Genomic DNA, 27,857 nt, shown 5'->3' with positions numbered 1-27,857 from the left:
CTTGTGAGGTAGTAGGCACAGTATTCTCCATGCCGGCGACAATCCTGTTGTCTTTTTTTGCACGAACTTCAACCCAATCGATGGCACGGGAATCCAGACCCGAAACCTATTGTTTACCTTTACCCAGAACTTGGAGCGGATGGATAGTATCCAGCGACGGAGCATCACACACCATATCTTCCACGGGCGGAGCAACATGGCCCGCATCTGAAAGGTGTTGCTGCTCTGGGCATTCTGCCATAAAATGCCCAAACTGTCCACAGGAAAAGCAATGGCCTGCAAAATTGCCCCATTTCAAATGAAAGTGTAACGGATGCATGCCAGAGCAATTGAGACGTAACCAAGTTGGCCTTTTCCTTGCAGTATCCCATAACATGCACAAGCGGTTGCGATTCATAGCCCTGAGACTGGGAGGGACCAGAACCGTGCCCACAGCGGCCATGGCATCCTTCAATAGCGGCCAATAAACAGCCGGACAATTTTCCACTTCTACCCACACAAGGCATTCACGTTGCAGCAGGCGTTGAAAATCTGCCATCGGGCACCATGGAACCACATGAACCAACTGACGATCAAAAAACAAAGGCAGTTTAGACAGGAGAGCAGCACGGTGCATCTCAGTTTTCAAGAGGACCTCAAAAAAACCCCGGGACCCAACAAAAATCTCTTCAACACATTCTCCTTGTAGCAGACTCTACAGCCATTGGCGAATACGGGAAAGCAGCGGGATTCGACCAGTGAAGAAGAGTATCACCGCGCGTTCATAAAACACTGAAAAAGATCGTAGGACAGTTTTTGGGTGAACCGTAGCTTCCAGAACATCGTCAGGTGCAGAGTCAAAAAAGGCTTCCTGGTTGTGTTGCACATATTCGTAGAGCAGAGTGTTGGCAAATTCCAGCAGATGTTCCCAGTCCACATCCTGAGAGTCCACAGAATCCGAAGCAACCTGCGCATAGGAACGATCCAGAAGAACACCTATCTCTGCCGAGGTATGCTTGGTACGTTTACCCGCAGGCTGGATGTCAGGACCTGGGGGCATCTCTTCAGTGCACGGAACCATATCCTCCGGTTCCTCAGCATCAGAATCCGGGCCAAGTGCTGCCACCGTTTGGTATATGAAATCCAGATCCAATCCAGCCATCTTGGATGACGAGCTGATCTCGAAGGAGGACTGACGCACAGGCGAGGGGGGAAATCAGGCGTGGGCAAAAGGCCGGACGCACAAGGCGGACGGGCGTGAACGAGGCGCAGAGCCCGCAGTGCACGCGGGCGACAGCAGGGCTGGAGGCGCAACTGACAGGCTGCCAGATGCAGGCGAGAAGCCTGTGAGTGACGACATGAGGGCGGTGACAGGCGACGGCAGGGAGACAGGGCGGCTGCAGACCGGGTCGTCCCTGATGGCAGACCGGACGGATGGCAGGTCACACGACGGGTCAGAGGGGGCACACGGGCGGTGCAGACGCACGCGAAGTCAGTCTGCTGGCGACAGGCACAGCAGACCAATGATGAGAAGGCGGGGTGCAGCAAACAGGCGAGGGTCACAGGAGCACGCGACGAGTGCAGGTGCAGGCGACGGGTGCAAAAGCAGGCGATAATCGCAGGTGCAGGCAACCGACAAACGACGGGCGCAGGAGCCGTCGACAGCGCGCAGCAGGCCCACGACAAGGAAGTCAACGGGGCGGCGGCCCAGCAATGGAAGGGGTTGACGGCAGGGTCCAACGGTTGCGCAGGGGCCAAAATCGAGTCGTTAGGTCACGGGGGTCCCAGGTCCGCAATCGCACGAGCTCTCCGCCATCGCTCTCTCTCTCTCTCTCTCTCTCTCTCTCTCTCTCTCTCTGTGCAGATTCTGCACAACTGCAAATCCAGGTTACCTCTCTCTCTCTCTCTCTCTCTCTCTCTCTCTCTCTCTCTCTCTCTCTCTGTGCACAGGAGTACACAGGTCAGGTCATGTCGATCCTACGCAGCGTCGTTTTGCAGGGTCCAGTCGAACCTGCGCTGCCCTGGGGAAAGGGACCAGGCGACGCGCAGGGCAAGGCGGCGCGCAAGGCAGGGCAGGGCGACACGCAGGGCAGGGCAGCGCGCAGGGGGCAACGAAGGGCGACGGGGCGTCAGAGGCAGCCGCAGACGCGCAGGGTGCAACGAAGGGCGACAGGGCAGGGCGGCGCGCAGGGGGCGACACGCAGGGCAGGGCGGCGCGAAGGGCGTCAGAAGCAGGCGACGGGGCGTCAGAGGCAGCCGCAGCCGACAGGGCTTCAAAGCCTGACGCAGACGACGGGCCTGAGGGCGACGGTCAGACAGTCGTCAAACGCAACCGCAGACGACAGGCCTGCGGGCGACGGGCAGACGGGACGACATCCATCTCTCTCTCTCTCTCTCTCTCTCTCTCTCTCTCTCTCTCTCTCTCTATCTATCTATCTATCTATATATATATATATATATATATATATATATATGTGTGTGTGTGTGTGTGTGTGTGTGTGTGTGTGTGTGTGTGAAACCAACATTTCTCCTCAGATAGGGTGGTAAATAACCTAATTAAGCACTAACTACAACAAACATATAAATCCAAGTAAACTAAAAATCCATACTTTACCACTTTAATCTTGGACATTGGACAACCTGTTGGCCCCAAAACTAGCATCCTTTGTAGTATCTCTTTATCTTGTATTGCAAATGAAAGAAGTACAACTGAGATCCTCTGATTTTCTTCGCTAATCCAAATGTCTCTTCAAAACTGACTAGTAAGCCTCGAAACCGATTTCTCCCTTGGTTTGCTTTGAGATGGCCTTCACCTTGCTCCTTGAAAGATAAATTCAAACCCAAATTTGATTTTGGTCACTGGTCTCTTAAATCTCCCTAAAATTCATCAATTTCAACTACTGCAATTCAAGTCCTAGGCCCTCAATTCTGAGCACGCATCCCAAGGCGGCTATCAAATCCTTATTTTTTACTGTAAATTAGGGTTTACATCAAGCATTTTCCATATATCTCCACCTCTAATCACTCAAATGGTTGGATTCTACTAAGATAACTTGATAGGGCTGGGGGATAAATGAAAATGCTATAGAGAGAAATTCAAGAGTTTCATCGCGAGAAAGTTGAAAATTTGTCTTTGCCCTACTCAAAGAGCCATGGAAGTTGTTATCGACCACCAGAAAGGTTGTTGCCTCCTCCTATATGCTATCATTTGTACCAAAGGGGCTTGGGCTATTGTTGCTTACTTCTTGAGGGCTCTAAACCATTGCCACATGCTATAGGACTGATCCTTGGTGACTGCAAATCACATCAACAACATCTCCTTGCTCTCTAACAATCTCCTCTCTCACAATGGCTAGAATAGACTTCCATCAGACTCAACGTTTTTTTCACTTGCATGGGCAAGTTTTTTCAAGTGACGGCCTTTTAATCCCATTTTCCAGCATTATTTAACTTATTAAATTAATTTTCAAAAAATTAATGTAATAATTATTCTAATACTCAAAAAACTAATTTCACCAATAATCAATAATTGAATTAGCTAGGTTAATTTGTCTTCCAAGTATCCCTGAGCACTTATTGACCCTTAGATTGGCATCAATTAATTAATTAATGCTTAGTCTCTAATGTCACCACCACTGACATTAATGGCCAATAAATTGACTTAGGTCAAAATCTAACACCGCGTACTACCTAGCACCTATCGCGCATAACTTATTATAGCTTTTGTCTTTGGCACCAACTAATATCTCTTGAGATATTTGCAATCACACCTACTGTAGCCTCTTTGTATGAGGCAGTTCTAGACTTAGAACATACAGACTGACTGAATTCCATATACACAGAAAGGAAAAATTGCTACCTATCTAGCAACTATAAAGCATTGTACTTGACTACCACTTTTCATATGAAATGAATACAATGTCATGATACTTTGTACTTTCAATTGAGTAGTCTTATCTTTCTCGGTCCTACACAAGATTGTGTTTATGAGTCCAAGCTTCCATCTTGGAACCTAATTCACTTGTGTAACAGTCAAGTCCAATGTCTCTATCATCATGAGTTCGTTTTTCTTCTTCCATCCGCCTTAGCTCACTGCCATGTCCTAGATCCCACACATTTTCCACATGGTATTAGAGCCTAGTCGGGCATGGCACTGCCTCTCCAGCCTCTCTTGGTTCCTCTCAATCTCTACCCAACTCACATCCAGCTCATGATTAGTATATGACTTCATTTCTTCAACTTCATATTCAATGCACCTTGTGGCAGCCATAGCCAATCTGCACCCTGTCTCCTTTGAGCCCTTGAATCTCTTCATAGAGGCCATTTCAGTTCACGATTCCTTCTAGAGAAACATTCCTCTACTCTTGGCGAAGTTTCCTGGTACATCACAGTCAAACATTGGTGATCATTCAAGCCAGTATTACGTGATTTCGCCATCGCCGCTAAAATTGCGCCTATGAGAGGTCGTACTGCTACCGCCGCGTCTGCAATTCACGATCCACGTGCTGGTTATGGAGCTTTTGAAGCCCTATATGTAAGCCTTCTTCAACTCAGAGATCTCTTGAAATGATGGCCTCTGTGACCTGCTACACCAGAAAAATCAGACCCCTATCTGAAACCCTATTTTGGACTCCATAGCCAACTTATCAAAAGCTTCAATTTTTCATCATTTTCTCTCTCCTGCCACTCTGATCTGAGTCCTACTTAGTGCCAACAAAGATTTGAGGACTTGGAAGAGCTTGAAGATTTGAAGATTTGAAGCGCTCATCTAAAGGACAAACATCAAGAATAGTAAGATTTCATGCTATCACTGCCTGTGTTTTTTTTTTTAACACATCCAATTCAACTTGGTTGTTGGTCATCTTCAGTCACTTAAAGAATTTTTTGAAGCCATTCAAAATCAACTCCTTGCTAGCCATTTGGAGCTAATACCCTATCATGGGAATGTCAAATAAGAAGACTTTTATATGGCTACTTCCAATGAAGAGTAATACTACTCTTATTGCTCATTTCGATTACATAGAATATGTTTTTCTCTACCTGCAAGAGAAAATGGAGCTGCTCACACTCAACTGCAATCAATGATTCCATCTAAAGATTTTGAAGACACTCCAGCTATCTTGAATACTATGCAAAGTTTAAAGATTGTACCTTTGCTTGAGGGGGACCATAAAGAAAAGAACCAAATGACTAATGCAAGCAAAGCAGTGGAAGAAAATAAGAAAAAGAAGAAGAAGAAGATCAACCATGAAGACACTAAAGCTGCCTACACCAAAGAGCAATCAATGATCTTATCTGAAGACCTTGACGATGCTCCAAACACCCTACTCAACATGCCAAAGAATGAGATGTCTTTGCTTGAGGGGAACATAGACATGAAGACTGAAGTAGCAAGCAAAGTGAAGAATAAGTACAAGATCAAGTTGGACTACAACGACAAGAAGACCTACAATGAGCCATTGCATCCTTGAGAAGGGCCTAGTAAACAGCCAAACAACTCTCCACTTCCACCCATACTAGACATGCATGCTTAAGTAGACAATGCAAGTCTGACATTGGACGCCATGAAACAACATTTACCAACTACTTATCAAAGAAAAGAGGTTGCTGATGGGATTACTGTTTACATTTCACATGAAGGAGATAGACAAGCTCCACTAGCTGGCACTTGGATACCTCTCCTATTGTATGCAGATGACATTGTATTGATAGCTGACTCTCCAGAGGGTCTACAGAGACGCTTGGATGCATTACACTCCCATACTTTGGACAATGGGCTTTCAGTGAACCTTGGTAAAACCAAGGTGATGGTATTTAATACTACACCACAGTGGGTCATGAGATCAGCACCTAAATTCACATATGGATCTGAGGAGCTGGAGTATGTGGATTCTTATACATACCTGGGAGTCTTATTCACAAGGCCCACCTTTTCTATGCGAGAGGCAGCAAGCACTAGACTGACTCGCGAATACACAACACTAGGTGGTTTGGAGAGGATGTGCTCACAAGTGCAATTCCAAGAACCCCACACCAAGCTATGGCTCTTCAATACACTAGTCACATCCACACTACTTTATGGAGTACAGATATGGGGCCCCAGTCTTGACCATTGTAGCAAATCAAGACGCACTTATGACGAATGGAGGTTGATGGAGAAACCCCTAGTGTCCATGATATCCAGGATGATCAAATGTAAGGCCTCAATGCCACATGAGATCATCAAAGCCGAGCTAGCAACTATACCGATTGTGGTAGAGGCCCTCACCCAATTGGTCGCATACATACATAGCCTATGGACCTTACCCAAACACAGATATGCATGATTGGCCCTTGAGTCCTCTAGGCAGCTTGCCAGAGAGGATTATACTTCATGTTGGTATGCACAGATGTCGGCCTGGTTTGAGCTGCATGGCTTTAGCATGGACAAGTTACCCCCTTCCAATACTCCCTTGATGCACCATCTCTTGATCTGAGCAGGTTATAGATTCGCAACATCATAAGGATGGATCTTACGCTGTTGGATATCAAGCGGACATGGTTGATGCTAGGGCAAGAGCTAGGGACAAAGATGGCCTTCTACCGCGAGCATTTCCTTCATACTACAAATGATGGACTTATTGTTCGCCCGACATACATGGACACCCACCTTTCCCATGGGATCAGATGTACTATTGGCCAGTTGCGCACCTCCTCACATTAGCTAGAGATTGAGACTGGCAGATATAGATCCACCCCACCAGAGGAGCGCATATGCCACATATGCCAATTAGAGCCAAAGACAAAGGAGCAATATATCTACCGTTGCCCAGCGTATTATGAGGTCGGCGGTCGTTTCCACTGTCTCTTTAGAGACAGATTTTGGACCACTATCCAAAGCCATGGATTTTGCCAATCAACGATGCCTTGGCCTCTTTCTTCTTGACATACGACGGCTTCGTGGCATGCGCCTCAAGAGTACAGCTACTCCAGGACACTGAGGCCCTTGACAGAGGCAGCTCACAGACTTCTTTGCAAAGGAGACTCAGAAGACTTCAATACAGTTACAACGACAGTCCACATGAGAGCCTCTCTCACCGCCACAGTCCACACACAGACAAGGAGTACTGATTGATCGAGCTGTTCAGCTTAGCCGATCCATACATCCTAGGCCTCGACACAGACACCGACGACACCTTCATAGGCGAATACAGGGGATTATTGCTCGGGCTAGAGCTAGGCCCTCCATACCCACATGAGATTGTACCATTTGGAGCTCATTGTTACTAGATAGAGCTCTATGTTTTACACACAGCCATAGTTCTTATTTTGCTTTGTGCTACATATTTTGCCCAGACAGTTGTACCATCATACACATGATTGTAACTCATGGTCTCATAGGTCATTTTGGCCTTTTGTAGACGTTAATATTTCATTTCATTTTTGTGACAATTACTTCACACATGGGCCAACAATAAGAGTATACTGATTTTGAAACTACGTGTGCCAAAAAAAAAGGGGAAGAAACAAAGATAATTAACATACAAATTGCTGCAAGAAGAATACTGAAAACTTCATTTCCATAGTAAGCTTCCTAAAAGAAGAAGGTTTAAAACTCACCAGAAGAAAAAATCCATTCTTAACAAGAGGACGAGATAGGGAATGTCCCTATCCCAAATTGGCCTCCCCTTTGGTAGATTCTTTCAAGACAGCGTCCTGACATCCTTAGGACGAAAGATGGCCATCCCTCATTGCCATGCCGACTAGCGGCCTTGCCTTCTAGCAAGTGTCTAGGACAGGATGACTTAAACAAGATCTTCCCTTGAATTATTAGGATCTCAGTAGTGCAGGCCTTCTTGCAGGTTTTTAGAAGTTTATGGTTTCAGCAGATATGCTAGGGAGACTGTCTGATTGATTCACCCTAAAATTCACCTTGCCCTGAATGGCAGTGTGGACAGAGGAAACATCAACTGGTGGGAGCCAATCACATTGCTACGAGCTACCTATGATCCTAGCAAAAGTAATCAGCCTTAGGCTGCCCTTTTCATATCAGGTATCATTCATCCTACTTAGACTGGGTTTGTCCAAGAGCGCAGTATCTTGGACAATATTTTCGTTTTCTAGGAATCCACTGCACCAGAACGCTCCAAAAGCAAAGAGATTATCATTTTTCTTCGTGACTTTAAGAAGGCATATGATAGAGTAGATTGGGATTTCTTGGAGGATGCAATTTCCACAGCAGTGCATCAAATGTGTGGCAGCGCTTTACAGTTCAGCTCACAATCAAAGTCCTAGTCAGTGGATCTAGAGAAGAGTGTTTTAGCCCCCAAAAATCCATGACACAATTTTGTCCTCTTGCTCCTTTCTTTCTTCCTTCTGTAGTACAGGCTATGAGTTCCTTTCTGAGAAAAATCCACATGCATTGGAGAGATTAGGCTGCCCATCACAGATTTTGAGCTCCTAAATGTGGAGTTCACTGATGGCATATCCGTATACCTAACAGGGGGATGAGAGCAATTATAGAGGCTTTGTTACAACGATCTTCAGTAGAGCATCAGATGCTCCCATTCATTAACACATGTCGTATGGCTTTTGGGTATGCAACACATGTGCTACCCAACATTGACACAGACAAGATATTCCCCTAGCTTTCTTGGCTGACATTTGGAGGAGATTGGATGATAGATTCAGGCCAAGAAAGATGTCACTCTTTCTTTGGTTAGTAGCACACAGGAGCTTGGCAGCGGGCAACGGCTTGGTCACAGCAGGTTCACAGTAGCATGTGTCAGATATGGAGAGCCAGGGGAGATCCAAAGGCACTGTTTATGGGACTGACATGGACAATGAGGTGTGAAGGGGAGCCCTCATGAAAAAGTCATCCATGGTCAGCTGAGATTATGATTGTGACCTGGGGTACAGTTGCCCATATTAAAGACAGAGGCCCTGCACAAGCATACGAGGATTTTCAAGAAGTCAATCCTTTCTCATTTCTGGTCAGCATTTGCACATGACCCCCACTACACTGTGACTCTCAGTGCATGAGGAGGAGGAAACACTTTTCTCCACACTTGAGACACCAGCACCTTCTTTAACTTACAGTCATATATGGTTTGGCAAGACTACCTGATTGGCTATTCACTTAGCCTTTGTATTACAGTTCTTTCCCATTTTTCTTTTTAAACAATCATGATGGAAAAGGGAAAACATATACCTAGCAACAACAGATAACTGGGGAAATGAAACTTGGGATCTAATATACCTTTTAGATATGGCAAAGCTGATGAGTGTCAAACTGATATGACAAGTTGCAGAGAAACAAGAGGATCAATATCACAGGAGAGACAAATAGAGAGAGATCCAAAAAGTAAACCTGTCTGTTCTTGGACTGCTAGAAATGCAAGCTCCTCATCTGAGATACTGTGTTGGCTTGTCACAGACATGTCACAATTCAGTCCAACATCCTTGCCTTTCTCAATAAAGGACCAAACCCCCAATGTATGGCCACCAAGAACAAGCACACACTTATCCTTTTTGTAATTAAGTAGACAAGTACAGACTCTTGTCACAGAATAATTCTTGACTTTTTGGCTTGAAGGACTTATCACATTCTGAGCTGTCTCATAAGCATGCTTCACTTTCTTTTCTGTAGGCGTTGCAAGGCTGATATTGTCTGTCAAACTCAAAAATTTTCTCAACCTTGGCTGAAAAGCTAAAGATTTTCTGCAAAGAGAAGTCCAGTCTAAGGCCTGCACATTGAGCAGCTCTTGGCAAATGTACCGGCAGAAAATCCATGCAACAGCCTCCATCTGTCAAAGTAAGAAATATATTATAGCACAGAAAACCACAGGAGCATCAAAAAATCTCTAAACATAATCCACATGTGAAATAAAATAACTACTTTGTAGGCATAGTGCAAATTACAAAATAATGATGTTGACTCAAAGAGTGTTGAGATGGTCAGGGCACCTGTCACAAATCCCAACACGCTGAAGTTGCAAGCCAAAAAACTTGTGGTATTGTTCACAATTCCACCATTATCTTCCTGCTCAGTTTTTTATCTTATAAAATTACATTATGCCTTGCCTTCGTTAGAGATGGATACTTTAAGGACTGACCACATGGGTTCTTGACATCTCAGTAAATTACCCACCAGTACCTTAGACACTTCTATTTCATTCAAAAGCACTCAATCATTACCTACAGTGTTGTGCTCATACTAGAAAACAAACCAAAGGGCAAAGCAACAAGGCATTGCTTTAGTAGTGTCCCAGCATAAGTACATGCCAAGGCATGTCAATCCAGAAATCACATGAATGATAAGGACCAATCTTTCTAATATGAAAAACCTACCATTGAACAGCCAAGCTCCTCCAACAACCTCCCAATCCAAATAGTCTCACAAGTGGTAGAACAAGCCACTTCGTACTCGGCCTCTCTAGATGAAAGGGCTACTGTAGGCAGCTTCTTGCCACTCCATGATATCACACCTATACCTAGCAGAAAGCAATCGCCTACAGTCAATCTCCAATGATCAACATCTCCAGCCCAGTTTGAATCTGTCCAGCCTCATAACACCAAAGCCAAACCACCTGCACCAACTGGATAAAACAGGCCCAGATTAGGGGTCCCCCCTCAAGAATCACAATATCCATAAGGCAGCCTGCCAATGAACCTTCTTATGTTCACTCATAAAACCTGCAAGTAAACCAACTGGAAAACACAAATCAATCCAAGTATTCAAAAGCCAGATCAACGGCCCAATTAATTCTCTATAGCAAGAAGCATCCATCAACAGTGAATCTACAGGAGCTGTAGCCTTCTGATTCAAATCCATAGTAGTAGAAATGGCCCAGCACTCCTGCATCTCAAAGGTGGTCAAGAGCTCCTGCACATACCGCTGCTAGGAGAGAGATCCCCCTCTCAATCTGCTATATCTCATAACCTAGGAAAAAATGAAGAGGCCCATATCAATCATCTCAAACTTCTTATGGACTGCTTCCTTAGTCTACTTGACCATCTAGGCATGGTCAACTATCAAGATGAGATCGTCCACATAAAGTGAAAACACTGATACCGTCCACTTGACATGCAGACATACAAATTTGGATCAGATGTGGATCTCAAATACCCTAATCTGTCTCAAAGGAATGAGTCAATCTTTAATTCCAAGCATGAAGGGCTTGTTTAAGGCCATAGAGGGCCTCTTTGAACCTGTATACCTTACCATCTAAGGAAGAAAAGCCAAGAGGCTATTCAAGATAGATCTCCTCCTTTAAGTCCTCATTCAAGGATGCGAACTTTACATCCAACTACTAAATCGACCATCTCCAATGGCTAGCAAGAGCAAGTACTGTTTGAATGGTCCCCATACGAGCTATGGGGGCAAAAGTATCACGGAAGTCAACACCTAAGCACTGTGCAAAGCCTTTGGCAACCAACTATGCCTTGTGCTTGTCAAGTGTGCCATCGCTGAGATACTTGGTCTTAAAGACCCACTTGATTCTAATCACCTTCCGATGAGTAAGTAGAGGCACAAGGTACGAAGTGTCATTCCACTTAATAAACTCCAACTCTTGCTCCATGGCCTTCTGCCAATGATGAGATTCCTATACCAATGTCGGCTCTCTGTCCGACATGGCATAAGTAATCAGGCCATAGTTAGTGCAAACAAGCTTCGTGGAATATACTTGATTCCTTCAAGATTGCCATTAGCCATCCTATGGTTGCCACTCCTTGGGAATCCTCCCAATCCCTAGTATCTCACAAGCCCAATGAGAAGGAGACTAATACTCCCCTCACTCGTCTGCATCTACCTAAGTCTTTGGAACATCCACCAACCGAGAATCCGATGGAGAAGCAACCTCCTCATCTATAGGTGGAGTTGTAAGAGGCATAGGCTCCACAAATGTTGGCCCAAGTGCCCAACTATCACCCGGATCTCCAAGAATAGGGTCCTCCTCACCTCCCTCTATAGTTGGAAACTCAATGAACCGCACATCTCGGCTCATATAGGCATCCCATGAGATGGGATTATAAGTCTTATATCCATGTGACTGAACTATAGCCAACAAACACACGTCTTTCGAAAACTAGCTTGAGCTGATCCCTTTGCTTCTTGGGGATGTGAAAATGTGCACCCAAGGATCCTAATACCAGGAAAAATTTGCTTTCAATCCAAAATATGCCTCAAAAGGAGTCATACCAACAATGGCACATATAGGTGACCGATTTAGGATATGAACTATAGTGGCCATTGCTTCAACCCATAGACACTAAGATGTCTATTAATCCTCCATCATAGTTTGAGTTGTCTCAATCATACTCTTGTTTTTGTTAGTACTAGTCAATTATGGGTAATGCCCAATATAATTTGTGTGGTGCGGACACTTCTTCAAGTATCAAAGTATAGTGTGTCTAGGACTTTCAAAGTAATGACACTGGACTCTAGAGTTAAACTAACTCTAGTTGAGTTAGGAATAGGTCTAACTTACATAAGACCTATTGTACTTTCATTCTATCATTCTAGTACTTGCATCTTTTGCGTGTGGGACCACTATCCACTCTTACTCATTGTCTTGTATTCACTCTCTCTCTCTTTCTCCATTTCCTGCAATTGGTATCAAAGCTAGATATGTGGATTCCTTCTCTCCATTGCTCTACCGCTACCACCCATGCGAGACCCACTCAAGCGACAAAGGCAGAGGAGTTGTTGCTTTGAAGGGAGTAGCTACTATTTTGGAAGAGTAGTTGTTGTTTTGGAGGAGGAGCTACTACTATTTTCAGCCTGCATGCAGTCCTGTACATAGCCTTGCACACACAACCTCTCTCAACCTTGCTCGTGATATTCTCATCCCTGCCCACCATTTTCTACAAATCTAGAAAAAAAACACAAAAACCCTAATTTTTTGAATTTGGGGGTTTCTGAAAATTTTTGCAATTTCTCATCAATCTGTCTCATTACCAATTTCAAAGGAATTTTCATTTCTCACACTCCATGCTAAGAAATTGGCCAATAAGTGTCACTGGTGGTACTAGGGACTCCATATTAACTAATTAATTAACGCCTATTCAAGTGCCAATTAAGGCCAGGGACCACTTGAGGTTGCAAATAACCTAGCCAATTAAATTGTGGATACGCACATCCAATTTTCAACAAGGTCTAAAGGGCTGAAATTAATTTTCAAAATTAATTAATCCTAAAAATTGCTGAAAAATGAGATTAGAAGGCCACCACTTTGTAAAAATGCCCATGCAATGGGAGAGAAGGCTATTTCGAGGCCAAAGAGGCTGATTCAATCCATCCAAGTGGTGAGAGAGAGAGAGAGAGAGAATGACATTCTTCTTATCAAAATCCCCTATTGTAGAGACCTCCTAGAGGCTGACGATTGCAGCAAATGACCCATCAGGAGCAAGCAACAACATTTATGGCACCTCCAACAGCAACAAACGACAGCATCTAATGCAATCAACAGCAATTCGAGGCTCCTCGCGCAACAGATGAGAGCGTTTTGGGCAATTTTTGGCAGGGCAGCAACCATTTACACGGGTTTCCCGCAAAGAAACCCAAGAACTTCTCTCTCTGCAACTTCCTCTTACCTTCTCCAACTTGTGCTTAGCCATTCTCAGTAGATCTCAGCCATTTGGAGAAAATCTCAGTCAAACTTGGTAGATAGAAAAGGAATTTCTGCTGTAAACCCTAAGTTATAGTAAAAATTAGGGTTTAGCAACCACCTTGGGACCCATGTCAACAATTGGAGGCATTGAAGACTAAAATCGACAACTGGAATTCGAATAATTGCTAGAGATTTCAAATGCCAACCCATCCCATTTGATTTGGGACAACATTTGTCTAAGTCAAAAGTGCAACTTGTACAAGTCATGGGTGAAGATCAAGGGGCAAATTCCCCAAAAGGCTTGCTGATCATTCATGACAGCAAGTGGTATTTGGATCAACGGAGGAGATTAACAAATCTCAATTGTACTCCATCCAACAACAATACAAGATAAAGAAATACCACAATGGGCACCAGTTTTGGGGCCAACAAGGTATCCAATGTCCAAGATTGTTATGGTAAAGTGTGCATTTTAACTTTGTGAATTTGTTGATTGTTATAATTAGCGGTTAATCAAGATTTCACCACCTTCTCCAAGAAGGAAGGCTAGTTTCAAAAGATTCCCCTTTAGGGACTCCATCCACATCGGTCCACGCAAAATAGGCTCCAAGGGCTACTTTGCCCGTCTCCAAGCCTTGCTGGGAATCGCATCTCTATGTTGTTTACCTCAAATGCAAGATACATATGGCGAATAGCTCACCCCAACATCTAACAATCCCCGAACAAGCTGGTCATGAGTTGCCTTCCTAAGGTACTTGTAGTTGAGGTGGCCAAACCTAGCATGCCGTAGCTCAAATTGAGACTTTGAAGTGAAAGAAGAGAATAAGGGCTGAAAAACTCCATATCTTGGAGACACCATTCTTGGAGTGCCCTTGGCAAAACATCTGTCTAGTCTTTTTATCAAGAACATGAAATGTCCAAGGAGCCTGTCAAACTCAACTATGAGGCCAAGTGCACAAATCTTGCTCACAAAAAGAAGGTGAAAGCCTAAGCTTGGAACGTTCAGAACCTCCTAAATGTGAACACCGTTGTGCTCATCTGGAATCAACTGTCTCACAATTAATTCTAGATGAGCACAACAAGGGAAACAGGGCCAATCTAATCTTTTGGACAGGTCACAAACAACAGTGTCCATCTCTGGATGATCATGGCTTTGATCTTTAATCTTTGCATCGCTCCTTGTGACATGCTAACTGGCAAAGACTGCCTATCTTCAAAAGAATCAATTGAATCCTCATCAATGTCATCAAACATATTGAACACTAATCCATATCTATTCAAGAATCTCTACAAACATACACAAAAAAACTATTGTGTTCTGGTGTTAGGCTGCCCGAACGGAGGAAAAACCAGCTATACCTTACAAAAGGAAATTGTAGATGCCTTGAACACTTTGCTGAAGGCTCGAACAATAAAAAAAATCTGCATTCAACAAATCTACACCAAACAGTAAGTAGAATTGTTCTCCTCTTCGTAGAACCTTGGAATCCTCTCTTTTGGCGATGATACCATGTGAGAGTGCACAACAGAAGAAGAACACAAATATGGAGAGAGAAGAGAAGAGAAAGATTGCAACGAAAGAAGGCAAATACAATGTGGACTGATCAGTCCCTACACACAGCCCAAAGCATTACTGAGGCACCGGATCAAGCTAATAAGGAAGAGCAGCACAAATGATAGAAGACTGCCATCGGAAGTTGGAGAGTGCTGAAATCTCCCAGACAATGTGCTTGCTGATGACTGGGAGCAGCAATAATAGCTGATCGTGACTAAAACTAGCCAATTGCTACAAAAGAATGCCAAAATATGGCTAAGCTGCATTTGGCAAAGCATTTAATGATGGAAATGCTAATCATCAAAAAATAACCAATCGGCCCAATGTGAATGCAGCTGCCGGTCTTGAAAAAGAAATGCATTAAGTGGGTTCCTAAAACAGCCAATGTGAACACACTAAAAGTGACTGAAATTGACCAAGAAATAACCAATCGGCCCAATGTGAATGCAGCTGCCGGTCTTGAAAAAGAAATGCATTAAGTGGATTCCTAAAACAGCCAATGTGAACACACTAAAATTGACTAAAAAAGAAACGCACTGAAATGTATGCTCTGCAAAGAGCTACCTTTTCCAACAAGACACATGAAATAATAGACAGATAGAATGTCAGAGCTCCTGATGTCCCTATCTCACTTGAACTGAGACTCACAGATAGGATATGATTGTGCATGACAGAAATGACTGCCAACAGCTAGGAAGGGCAGAACATAGCCTGACGTCATCATGGAGTGTATCCGAGCAGTATAAAATGTGAATAGCAACCAAGAAATAATAGTAAACTACAAAACTCTAGCACAAAACTGATCGTGGAGCAGGGCTGGATGTTGACATCAGCAAGAGAGGGCAAAATGCAGCAATATGATTCCTTCAAAGGGTTGGGTGACAACTCGAATTAGAGAACCAATGGCCAAAGAAGGTGGCATGAGTCAATGGACAAGTTGGACAACCGTGTGGTGGCATAGACTTGATTACCATGGTGGAGCCAACCAAATTGTGGTAGTTTGCTTATAGGACAAAAAATTTGTTTGTAGGATTAAAGTTTGAGTTTTGGGGCTGTTTAAATAAGCTAAATAAGATTTAATGTGAAATACTCCTTTTTTAGCTTAACATGGCATTCCCGTAGCTGATTGTAAAGTATCATCATGAAACTAACATCAACCTTCCTTTCAAGAAAAGGGTGGTAATGACCTGATTTACACTAATTACAGGAATTATAAAATTCACATCACTAAAAATGCAACATTACCACTTAATCTTGTACAATGAACAACCTATTGGCCCCAAAAATCGGTGCCTTTGCAATATACCAAATTGCAATACACTCACATTCCTTGAATCTCCTTCGCTCCCCAAATGCCTCTTGCTGTCACAAATGGCCAACAAGCCTTCAAACCAATTTGCCCCTTGGTTTGCTCAGGAAATTGGCCTTCACAGTGCTCTTTCAGTAACAAATTCAGCCCCAAAACTTAATGTTAGTTGGATGGCCCCTTGAAGCTTCTGAAATTCTTTGATTTCAATTGCTGAAATTCAAGTCTTAAGCTTGCAAATCTGCACGTACTTCCCAAGGTAGTCATCAAACCTTAATCCCTGCTGTAGATTAGGATTTACAGCAAAGATTCTTCAAGAATCAAAATCTTCACCTTCAATGGCTGGAACTGCTGAAATTTGTTGGGGGAAGATGAGAAATGGTTGGAGGATGAGAAACAATACTGAGGAGAGAGAAATTTCTGACTTCTATCATAAGGAGAGTCTGAAATCTGTTGCTGCCCTGTCTGAACAACCCCCAAAGTTGTCACCCACAATTAGGGAGCTCCAAAAATGCAGCTGCCCCCTACTGAATGATGTCCCTTGCCTCTAGGGCCTTCTCCAGCTGTCGCATGCTGTCTGGGCTGCAATGGCTGACCAAGATCACCACTTGCTGGCTGGCAATGGCTGCAGCAGCATCTTCTCCTACTGCTACACCTCCAAAATGACACTCCTCTCTCCTCTCAACCTCCAACCAGCCATCCCTCATTTGCATAGGCAGTATGCCAAGTAACAACCTTCTTGATCCATTTTCCAGCAATTTCCAGCATTATTAAATAGGTTTTCAGAATATTAATTTTGAAAATTAATTTAATAATTGTTTCTTGCTTAGAAAAATAATCCAACCAAACAACAATTAAATTGGCTAGGCCAATTTATCACCCAAGTATTCCAAAGCAGCCATTAGCCCCTAGACTTGCACTAATTAATTAGCTAGTGCCAAGTCCCTAGTGTCACCAATCATACTTGTGGTTAATAAAGTGATCTATGCCAATTTTTGACAATGGATACCACCTAGAGCCTAACAAATATAATTTATTACAACCTTTGCATCTCAAGGTCCCTAGCCTATCATTTTGACTAAACTGACTTGCACAATACATGTGCATCTCACATTTGCATCCTTGACATATATTTAGCATTCATTATTAATTCATTATCTTCTTCATTGTTCATTGTCTCTCAGTTATTGCAACCCTAATTGTACTCTTTATCAAGCGGTGCTTTGTTGTACGACTGTGTTTGTTATCAATAGACAAGTATTTCTTTAAAAATTCTTCTTGACAAACCATTTTAGTGACAATTTGGTAGGATAGAGTCTTTACAAGTTCCATTCTTCTTTCATTGTACAAGGTCCTTTAACACAATCTTCCATAGTTGCACCCATTTCCGACTTTGCACCATCTTTCCCATGGGTTCCATCCCATCCCCTACCGTCTCGTCTAGTGGTTTCCTTGTGCCTCTAATCCCTTTCAAAGGGGAACAATGTTTGTGATGGCGCTACATCTTTGGAGTGATCTGTTTGAGGCCTCTCCACTCCCATTGGATCGGGCTTCCATCTCGAAGGTAGGTCTTACTCCTTTGCCAATGCCCATAATCGGTGAATTTCATATTTAGTACTCCTCCTACCACCCTCAAATCCATTTCATCTTCTTTGGCCTTCAACGCTATCACAGATTTGAGGGAATGTTGGCATTCATGTGTGACATGTATAGTCATCTTCTACATGTGAGCCTCAATCTAAGTCAAATGAGAACATTGTGAAAATAAGCTAAACACTAAGTGTACAACCATGACTGAAACACAAAGAACTAAAACACAAATGAAAAAATGAAAAACACAAACAGAGAAGAAAGACCATTCTTAAGGGAATGAATGAATGATGTAAATGGAGAAACGAGTGTATAAGATGCTCAATGGGAAAGCTCTCCAATAGTCGATGGCTCCCGTAGGAGTGGACCAAGGGAAGTGTTAATTGTGGCACCCACTCGAGACGGATCCCAAGTGTTGTAACCACCCAGTTGAAGCTGAGATGAGGCTGAAAGTGGAAGGACAGTAGGGTGGAAACCAAAAAGCAGTAGTATCTCGGGCAGGAATTGGTAAATGCAACAATGTAACCACTTGAAGATGATGGCAACTAATCACCAAAGGCTATAGGAAGCTAGGCAACAATATAGAGGAAGGTGAAGATGATGCTAACAGAGCTTTCACTGTAGTAAACACAAGTTGCAACATGCATTGGAAGTGGCAAGGCATCAAGGGCTAGCGATGATGTGGCAACAATCGTGATGGGCTAGACAACCACTGGAGTGAGAGCTGGTAGCTGAAACCTGCAAGACAAGGGACAGGCCGTAGTTGTCAAGTACGAAAGGTACAAGATGATAAAATACAGTACTAAATGGTACCTTATGATTTTATAAGATACGATACGATATTAGTACGAAAAAAATTTAAGATGATTTTTTAAAAAACAAAAACCATAAATCATTAAATGATAGAATACATGTTTAAAGTGAAAATAGCCATTTCGTTACAAAATAAGATGAATACATGAGGGTGACCATCACCGTCACATGGTCTGCGCAAAACATGCGACAACTACAGTCTAGTATATCTGATACAAAAAAGAGAGAGACCTCTGAATCTATGATGAGACATCACTATCATCATCATCATCATCAAAACCATCTGAATGCTCATCAAAAGAGTCTAAAGATGACTCCTCGGCATCGAATGATGAGACACTCATACTCATCCTCATTGATGAGGTTACCATAATCATCAAATGATAGCTCCCTAGGTGGTGGCTATGTAAACAAGGGGGGGATGCCATCATGAGGCACAGGTTGTGAGCTACTAGAGCCCTGCCTTACATATGTCTGCAAGCCACTCGAACCACCCCTCCTCAATGTTGAAGGACGTCAAATGGCCATGCCCCTTCTACCACCTACTCGAACTTCTCACCCACAAGCATGCTGATTGTGAGTGTCACGAGTATCTGCTACTATAAGCTCTCTATAGAGCTCTGCAAAAATCATCTCCTCATCCACCTCCTGATGTACACTCGAAAGAGTGTCGCCCATCAACTTGAATGTATCAACGTTCACCTACACAATGCAGTGATGTACGTAAGATTGTAAATGCTAAAGTCTAAATTATAAAGTATAAGCTTCAAAGTTCAAAGTTTCAAACAATAAATTTTAAATTTCATGGTTAAGTGTTTAAACTTTACATGCTTCCGACTACCCATGCTCATCATAGCCCTCATCATGCGTAAGTTAGTGGGGCAATTGACTAGCCGCTCTAACTACCGGGTGCTAAGCCGATTGCAAATCTTTGTGTGAATGAGAGAATAGGCACTTCAGTTTCTCTCACATGCACCCGAAGAGCAATCCTGGGCAAGGACCATCATAGCTAAGGGTTGAAGGGTCTCCAATGCGTATCCAAAGTTTTGCCACAAAAATAAAGGCTTCACAAGTAACTCTCTCCTCCAACAAGTGGGAGAAGCAAAAGCCACATGCCCTCTCTAATCTGCATAGCATCCTAGCTCCTCTAGCACTGCACTATGGTCATCCACAGGGACCACACGAGTCAAATCAACAAGTTGGTTCGAATGGAACTCTCTATCATCCATGACTACCGGCGACTTGTACGCCGGATGTATCAATGCGGCAAAACCATAGATGCGCTTATATATCCATGCCCATCTCCTCTTTGCTATCTCTAAAACATGTACACGTTGTGTTTCTGTGATCATTGTACAAGCACATGCCTCCACCAATGCCACTCTAAAGAAGTAAATGAGAAGGCCCATGGTGGACCGCTTGTAATCACTCATATGTAACACCCTATAAAAGGGAGTCACAACAATAACAACAGCACAGACTTTTTGTCAAAATTGCTCTTTAAGGCACAAGCGCTGCATGGCTTTGGCCTCCTCTATCTCATGCTCATCCCACTCATCACTGTCTAGCGCAAGGCAGGACCACACCTCATAAAAGCACTCCAACAATAACCACATGTAAGCAAAGCAAGTTAAAGAAGGCTTCTTCAACTCCAGTGTGCTATGCTCATGATACATCGCAAGCACCTTTACCTTTACCCTGAAGAAGGTGACAATTGATGTAGCTTTACGGACCACTCTCTTCACCCACTAGAGCTTCCCAATTTCCTCCATGAGCAAGTCCAAACAATGACTTGCACATGGAGTCCACACAATCATGAAAAACTCAACCTCAAGCAAACGGCCCATACGCCAACAATTCAATGCATTGTCGATAACAACTTACATCACATTCGAGGGGCCCACCTACAACCACAATTTACAAATTACAAGTAAACTAACAATACTTGGAGATTAGAGAGAGAAAGAGAGAGTTGAGCCTTTCAAGTTTCAACTTTCAAGACTCAAGAATGAAGAGAGATGGGGTTTGCGGGCCTTGGGGTCCGAGGGAAAAGAGAGAATCAAGATAGATATTAGAGAGAAATTAAAATAGGGAGATAGAAAGTTATGCATAAATCAATTATCATAATGAAAGAAAGTGAAACAAATTTAAAAGGCAATGTAAACCTCAATGATAGCTTGTCAAATGTGGCGATAGATGAATGCGCCCGCCGTTTTCTTTCCCCTCTTACCGGTATCTACAGCCCGCAAAAAGTAAGTCGCAAAAAGTAAGTGCCGAATGGACATAAAACAAGTATGTTGATAATGCCCTATTTCTTATGATCACTCCATCCATCAGTGAGTGGAGCAACCATAATTTATCTATGCAACCCGAATAGGATCAAGGGCTCTATCAATCCTCTCCTTCTCTTCATCAATCTTTTTCGTCCTCATGTCATTGTATGTGACACCAGTCCATCCTTCATATGGGCCCACATTGACAATGGCTTTTACCATCTTCTTCCATTGCTCTTGCTTTAGGACATTGAATGCAAGATTGCACTCAATCACCATGCATGCAATTTCAATGTCCACAAGTCATTGCTGTTCTCTAAGAAAGGCAACCGATCCACGCAGATAACTGTGAGCTTGAGAGAGAGAGGATTGTCTCTCCGGCACCGGATAAGCCTCCACTCTTTGTCTTTTACCGGAGTCGGATGCGGATGTGAAGCCCCCACCACCAATGGTAGAGGCCTCTCCCGCATCGGTCGAAGATATGCCCACATTCAATGCCTCCTCGCTAGTAAGTATAGAAGTTGGTACCGATAAGCCACTTCCTTCTCCTTTTGTGGATCCCCCTCTCATCTTAGCGAGAATCTCCTCCACTACGTTTTGAGGGATCTCCTTGCATGGAGCAACTTGCCCCCCCCCCCCTCCCCCGTCTTGGAAAGATGTTGGAGAAGCCGAGTTGCATCACTTGTATAGCACTTCCCACAATACTTGCATGTCCAATGGTGGAAGTTGGACTTCTTTGTGTCCCTCTCCACATGGATCGCGTGCAAATTGAAGGCCTCCTGCTTCTCACGAGTCATGGTGTCGATGACGGATAAAGAGAACCGGGGGGGGGAGAGAGAGAGAGAGAGAGAGAGTGTGTGTGAGTGAGTGAGATGCTTGAGTCTTGACTCTTGAAACTTGAGTCTTAAAAGTTGAAAGAGAGGGAGACTCGAGAGGCCGAAGGGTTGGGGTAAAGTTGAAAGAGCAAGAGTGAGAGAGAGGTAATGGGAGATGAGAATGGCAAATGCTTTGATAGGGTGCAGGATAGAGCGGATGGAAGATGAAATTTAAGAATGGCAAATGCTTCAATAGGGTGCAAGAAAGAGGGGATGGAAGATGAGAATGACAAATCACAAGTCAATTCAAGATCCAAGAGAGCAAGATGAGAATGGTAAATGCTTGCTGAATTTGTGTGGAAGCATGGACGAGAGAAGCACCTTTTTGTAGATGAGAGAAGAGTCAAAGTTCAAACAGTCAAAGAGGGTTGCCAACTAGATGGAATCCAAGGAGGGCTTGGGGGGGGGGGGGGGGGGGGGCCACGCTTGGGATGGTGCATAGCTAGAAAAGGGGATGGATGAGATATCCAAGGCTTCCCACCCACCCAAAAAGTGCCACATAAGCAAGCGGAACACAAGACTCAAGACGCGTAGGCGAGGTGGCCAAAAAGGGTCCACTTTAACATATGAATCCGTACGGATACATACCATATGGTACTGTACTGATCGTACAATACGAACAGTACCGTATGTCATACAAAAACAACTATGCGACAGGCTGAATGCTGGGCAACCTATATATTTATAGATGCAAAAAGATCCTCCAAATTAGAGTTTTTCTTATGGGACGGATAAACTCTTTAGGACTATGCGCTCTTCAATGAAAATTTTGGTAATTTGTATGTTTTGGAGTTGTTTTAAAGAGCCCACTGGTTTGAAATGCATTTTAAGCTCAACAAGCATTTGGAGCTCAAACATTGTGTTTGTCTATCATTTTATCAATCTTAGACACCCTAGGTAGTAGAGATCACACCAATGCATTTCATTTCTGGCAAGATGAATACTTTGAAAGTAGGCAAGTTGACAAACTAGTCATATTTTCAACCTTGACTAGTTTAGTGTGCCGATTGTGGTATCAGTTTGGCTCTTTATAGGTAGCCCCTCTTGTTGAGCTAAAAATGCATTAGCTTCACTTAAACAGTCCCACAACATGCTTAATTAAGAAAGAAAACTTGTTTATTTAAAGAGAAATGTGTTCCTAGAGAGTGTCTATATCCCATAAGCACAAACCCACTTGGAAGGGCCCAAACTTTCTATAAATAGACATGATGCCCTCCATTCAATCTTAATCTCGTTTTTGCAGATTTGAGGTATTTCAGCTTGCTACCCACACCCTGGACACAAAGGACATCGCAATCCAAGCTGGCCATTGCTATCTACAATAGTCTGGCACCTGTTTCCAGCCTACCACACACTGTTTAAAGCTGATTTCACCATGCTAACTGTTGTTGCTGGTTTTTTCTACGTTTTTAGTCTTTCTCCCTCCTATAGCCTGCGTTTGCCACTTTCTCTCTCCTGCAGCCTGCATATTTAGTCTTTCTCTCTCCTCACCTACGTTTTTAATATTTCTCTCTCCTGCACTATCGTCTACATCAGATCCAACCTTCCTTGGCTGCATTGCTAGTGTTCAATAACTGAAAACTGCCTTGCTGTGATTTGGGATCCGTTCAGAGTATGACACACTCTCCAGCTCATTACCCCTATCTTGATCCTTGAGATTCGAGAGTTCGAAGTGCAACAATCATTCAATACATAGTGTGTTATGAGCATTGTATATTCAATAGTCATATCATTTAATTCATTCTCTATGTTCATTGTCTTTGAGTTACTCTAACCCTAAGTGTGTTATTATATCAGTCTATGCTTTGTCATACGGTGTTATTTGTGTTTCTATGTTAGGGTATTTCTTCACATGGTATCAAAGCTGAGTTCTCTAAGAGAAACTTAGGCCTTGATCTGAAAGCTCTACACAAGAGGACAGATGACTTCAAACACTACTTCCGCATCACTTCTCACCTCCGAGCTAAATCCATCAAAAAACGAGTTAGAGTGGGCCTCACAACTTGCTTCACAAGCTCTCAACATGACCAGACAAACATTGAACTACCATGGAGTTCGAGATCACTACAGCTAAGTACAATCTCATTTTGATGCATAGAGCCCAGCAACATATAGAATGTAAGTCTGAATTTCACCCTTTAGATTCGGTGCACCGATCTATTGACCATGTAGGAAGGGCGGAATCTCTACTTAGGATTGGCCATCCGCAAGTGAAAACTGGCATAGAGTACGCTCCATTGCCTTCATACTTATTCACTCCGGTGCCAGGTATGTCTAACATTTCAGATTCTGTAAATGATAATTCCCCTTCTCCTATTGGTATGGATGATTTTCATAACGAAGGGCGTATGTAAAAAAAAAATTGGTTTATGAGTAATAAGAAAGACAGATATTTCTTTACAAACTCAAGACTAGGTAAGCAGTTGAAACAAGAAACTGTGAGTACTCCTTCCTCTTCTTTTCCTTCAAACAATTTTGTTTTCAAAGGTTAAAATGAAATAGATGCATCTTCATCATCATCATTTAAATTTAATGCATTTAATGGACAAAAGAAACCCACATTATTTCCCACATCTACACCTATCACAAATCCATTTAATCTCCCTCCATCCCACCCTCTTATTCCGCTACCACATCCTTTCAACCTCCATTAAGTGCACCACATGTTGTCTCTCATACAAGAGCACATGTGTTTTTTCATTCACCACACTAAGGGATTCTTCAAACTTAGGTACACCTGTTAGGGCCTCATCTCTTCCTTAGCCGAATGGTGTTTCACCTTTTCCTCACATACTTTCGGCATCATGGCAGCCTGGGTATTTCCCCCAATCTCTCTCGAATGTGGATCAGTTGGTACCATAGTTTGCCTCCATAGCATTACCTAGTGGACCCTCTAGTCATTATATTGTGTCCCAACCAACATTTGAACAAGGCTTACGTGTCCTAGTACCTCCACCTCCACTGGCAACTTATGGAAATATTCATGTTCCAATATCTCCATATCAATCAGCACTCATTAGACACTGAGCCTATTTCTTCCTACCCACCTCTTCCCCCTCCTCCTTATTAGACACCACCACCATCTTATCCTCCATATCCATCTTACCCCACATTCCCGACACCTCATGGTTCTACCTCATCTTCCGCCAAGCATGCATTCAATGGAAAGACACGTTTTAACGGGTCAAACTTTACAACTTGGTCGAACTTGATGAGACATGTCCTTGACTCAGAGAACCTATGGGATCTTGTGTGGTGGTTGGAACCCCAACCCAATCCCACACTTATTCCATACAAGGTCCTCCGCTCATGAAATGCTAGGAATACCTGCACTATTGTCGAGCTAATGCAAGGCTTATTGCCTGAGTTTCATTCTCAGCTTTAGCATTTTGACTTAGCGCCAGAGCAATGGGCACACTTGATTGACCGCTTTGCGGCCCAAGATAGGACCTGTCGAATAAATCTTGACCATTAGCTTGAGAACTTCAAAATCTTTGACCAAGATGACTTGAAAGTCAAGTTGGCTATGTATTGGCATCTCCTTCTCGAATTCTCCACTAAATGGACTCCTAAGTCCTCTAACGATCAAGTCATGTTGTTTATTAACAAGTTGCCGCGTAAATACTTCAATTTTGTGTAGCAAGTGATTTCTCTTTCCAATTTACCCACATTCTATAAATTTAAATATCAGCTATTGCGTTATGTACGGCTATTCGATTAGTTTCATAATAACAATCCCTTAGAGGGGACTCTTGTTGCTCATTCTTCAAAGGCACAACAAGGAAATCATAAAACCAATCAAACTTCAAATCAAAATTAAAATCAAAATAAAAAATCAAGCAAGCGAATCACAAGGATGGAGGTAGTTCGATCGAGGGGTTGTATTTTTATGTCATAGCAGAATTACGCACTCCAGCTTGTGGAACAATTCACTATAGATTAGACACGACCAGTGGCCACATCTCTCAATCCTACATTCCACTTCTCGAAGGATATCCTAGATCAGCCCTTCGATACACGTACTTATAGGTCTATTGTAGGGAAACTTCTTTGGTTTATTCATACCAAGCCAGATATAGTTTACTCCGTTAACATTCTCAATCAATATTTCACAACACCTAGAATGTCACATTGGATTGCATGTCTTCGTGTGTTGCGTTATTTACGGTATACTTATTCTTATGGTCTCACTTATGGTTCTGGTTTACGTTTGCAAGGGTACACTGATTCTGATTGGGCAAGAGATCCTAACACCCAATGTTCCCATGTCGGCTACCTCTTCACCTTGGGCATGGCTTCCATTTCTTGATCCAACCGTAAGCAAGAGACGGTGGCAACTTTCACGGTCAAGGCTAAGTATAGCACTCTCTTCAATGGCACCATCGAGACCATCTACCTGAGGAGCTCACTGGCCACACTTCACTTTCCTTGTGACTCTTCCACCATTGACTACTGTGACAACCAAAGTGCCATTGCCCTTGCAAACAATCCAATCATCACACCACAGACGTGGCATGTGGAAGTCCACTTCCACTTTTCCACAGAGCAAGCTGAGCTAGGCAACATCCTCCTAGAGTTTGTGCCTTCATCAAACAATTTTGCAAACATTTTAACCAAAGCAATCAACCGGCCGGTTCTTCCGTACCTTTTACCTAGGGTTGGCTTGAATACACCCTCCTCTACTTCTTTAAATTGACAAGGACAGGATGTTAGCTCTTGCTTTCTCTTCTAGTTTAAAGGGGACAGCTACTTCTCTTGATACAATGATGATACTTACAACTTTTTAGACATTCATTCATTTATATATTCTTTTGTATTATACTTATGGGCATTTGTAACTTCATTCACGATGTCAAAATGACATGATTGTAAAAGGGCACTTCAGCAAGTGAACAATTCCCTTGCCAAGGCACTGTCCAAGTGGCACCGTAACATTGCATTTTACGTGAGCATGACATCTTGCATCTCCCTTTGCATTATCCCATGCATTGGCATTCTATTCATGTAAATATGCATCTGTGCACATTTATCTCTTTTCGGTCTTTTGGAGTGGTCGACTTTGAATCCATCATATTCGTGGCATTGCACATGGCAATCTCCAAGGCACTTCTCCCTAGATTGGTTGCTTGCTTTGCTTATCTTGTTTGCTTCATATCTTTGCTATATTTGTGTCACCCGCCCCGCATCTTACCCATTTTCTTTTTTCACCAACACCCAATAATAGCAGGAATAGTATGCTTACTTTGTGAAGGTCTAAGGTCTGACCTGTGAGAGTGCGCTGCGGAAGAGGGAATACGAACACGGAGGGAGAGAGAGAGAGAGCAGAAAATAAGGAAGAGAAATCTGCACTGACCGAAATGAATGCTGAATACACTGAAATGGACTGATCAGTCCCTGCACGCAGCCCACAGCGTCAATGAGGGCACCAGATCAGGCTGATGATGATGGCAGCACCACCACAGGGGAGAAGGAGTGTCGGAATCTGCAAGAAGACAAGTGACCAAGTGGGGAGGGGGGCTGCCTATAAATAGGCAACGGACAAACCCTAACCCTAACCCTAAAATGGGCGCAAACCCTAAAAATGCCCTAAAATGGGCGCCCCACAACAGTGACAAAAAAGTGGCCGGGCAGCCAGTGGCTGCCCACTAAAAGAGGCCAAAAAGAAATACACATCCTAAGATAGCCAGTCAAGAGTGACTAGCCTCCCCCATCATAACACATGACAGACATGTCAGAGCTCCTAATGTCCTCGTCTGACTCAGACTGAGGCTCACAGGCAGGAGATGACAAGGCATGACAAACATGACTGCTAACACCCCCTCTCAGATCCTAGATGTGGCTGAAGGCCGAAGAGGAAATAGATCCTGGGGTGGC

At 43.3% G+C, this 27,857-nt stretch overlaps 1 protein-coding gene across 2 annotated transcripts in view; it reads right to left on the bottom strand.

Annotated features, from left to right (window-relative positions):
- Window positions 1-2,773: 2,773 nt before the first annotated feature.
- LOC148041342 (uncharacterized) overlaps window positions 2,774-27,857 on the bottom strand; it is a 46,903-nt gene continuing 21,819 nt past the window's right edge. The window contains exons 2-3 of one of the 2 annotated variants that reach the window (XM_087679007.1): window positions 9,329-9,764; window positions 2,774-2,799 (exon numbers count right to left, since the gene is read on the bottom strand). In XM_087679007.1, the coding sequence (XP_087535133.1) occupies window positions 2,789-2,799; window positions 9,329-9,764 (447 nt within the window). In that variant the 3' untranslated portion in view covers window positions 2,774-2,788. Of the gene's footprint in view, window positions 2,800-8,818; window positions 8,902-9,328; window positions 9,765-27,857 lie in introns of those variants that run through there. The other variant, XM_087679003.1, reaches the window with a different exon arrangement.

The sequence above is a fragment of the Lygodium microphyllum genome, chromosome 1, assembly GCF_053477565.2.
Source record: "Lygodium microphyllum isolate KBCC chromosome 1, Lygodium_microphyllum_v1.1.10, whole genome shotgun sequence".
Taxonomy (NCBI): domain Eukaryota; kingdom Viridiplantae; phylum Streptophyta; class Polypodiopsida; order Schizaeales; family Lygodiaceae; genus Lygodium; species Lygodium microphyllum.
This window is presented reverse-complemented; position numbering and strand designations above follow the sequence as displayed.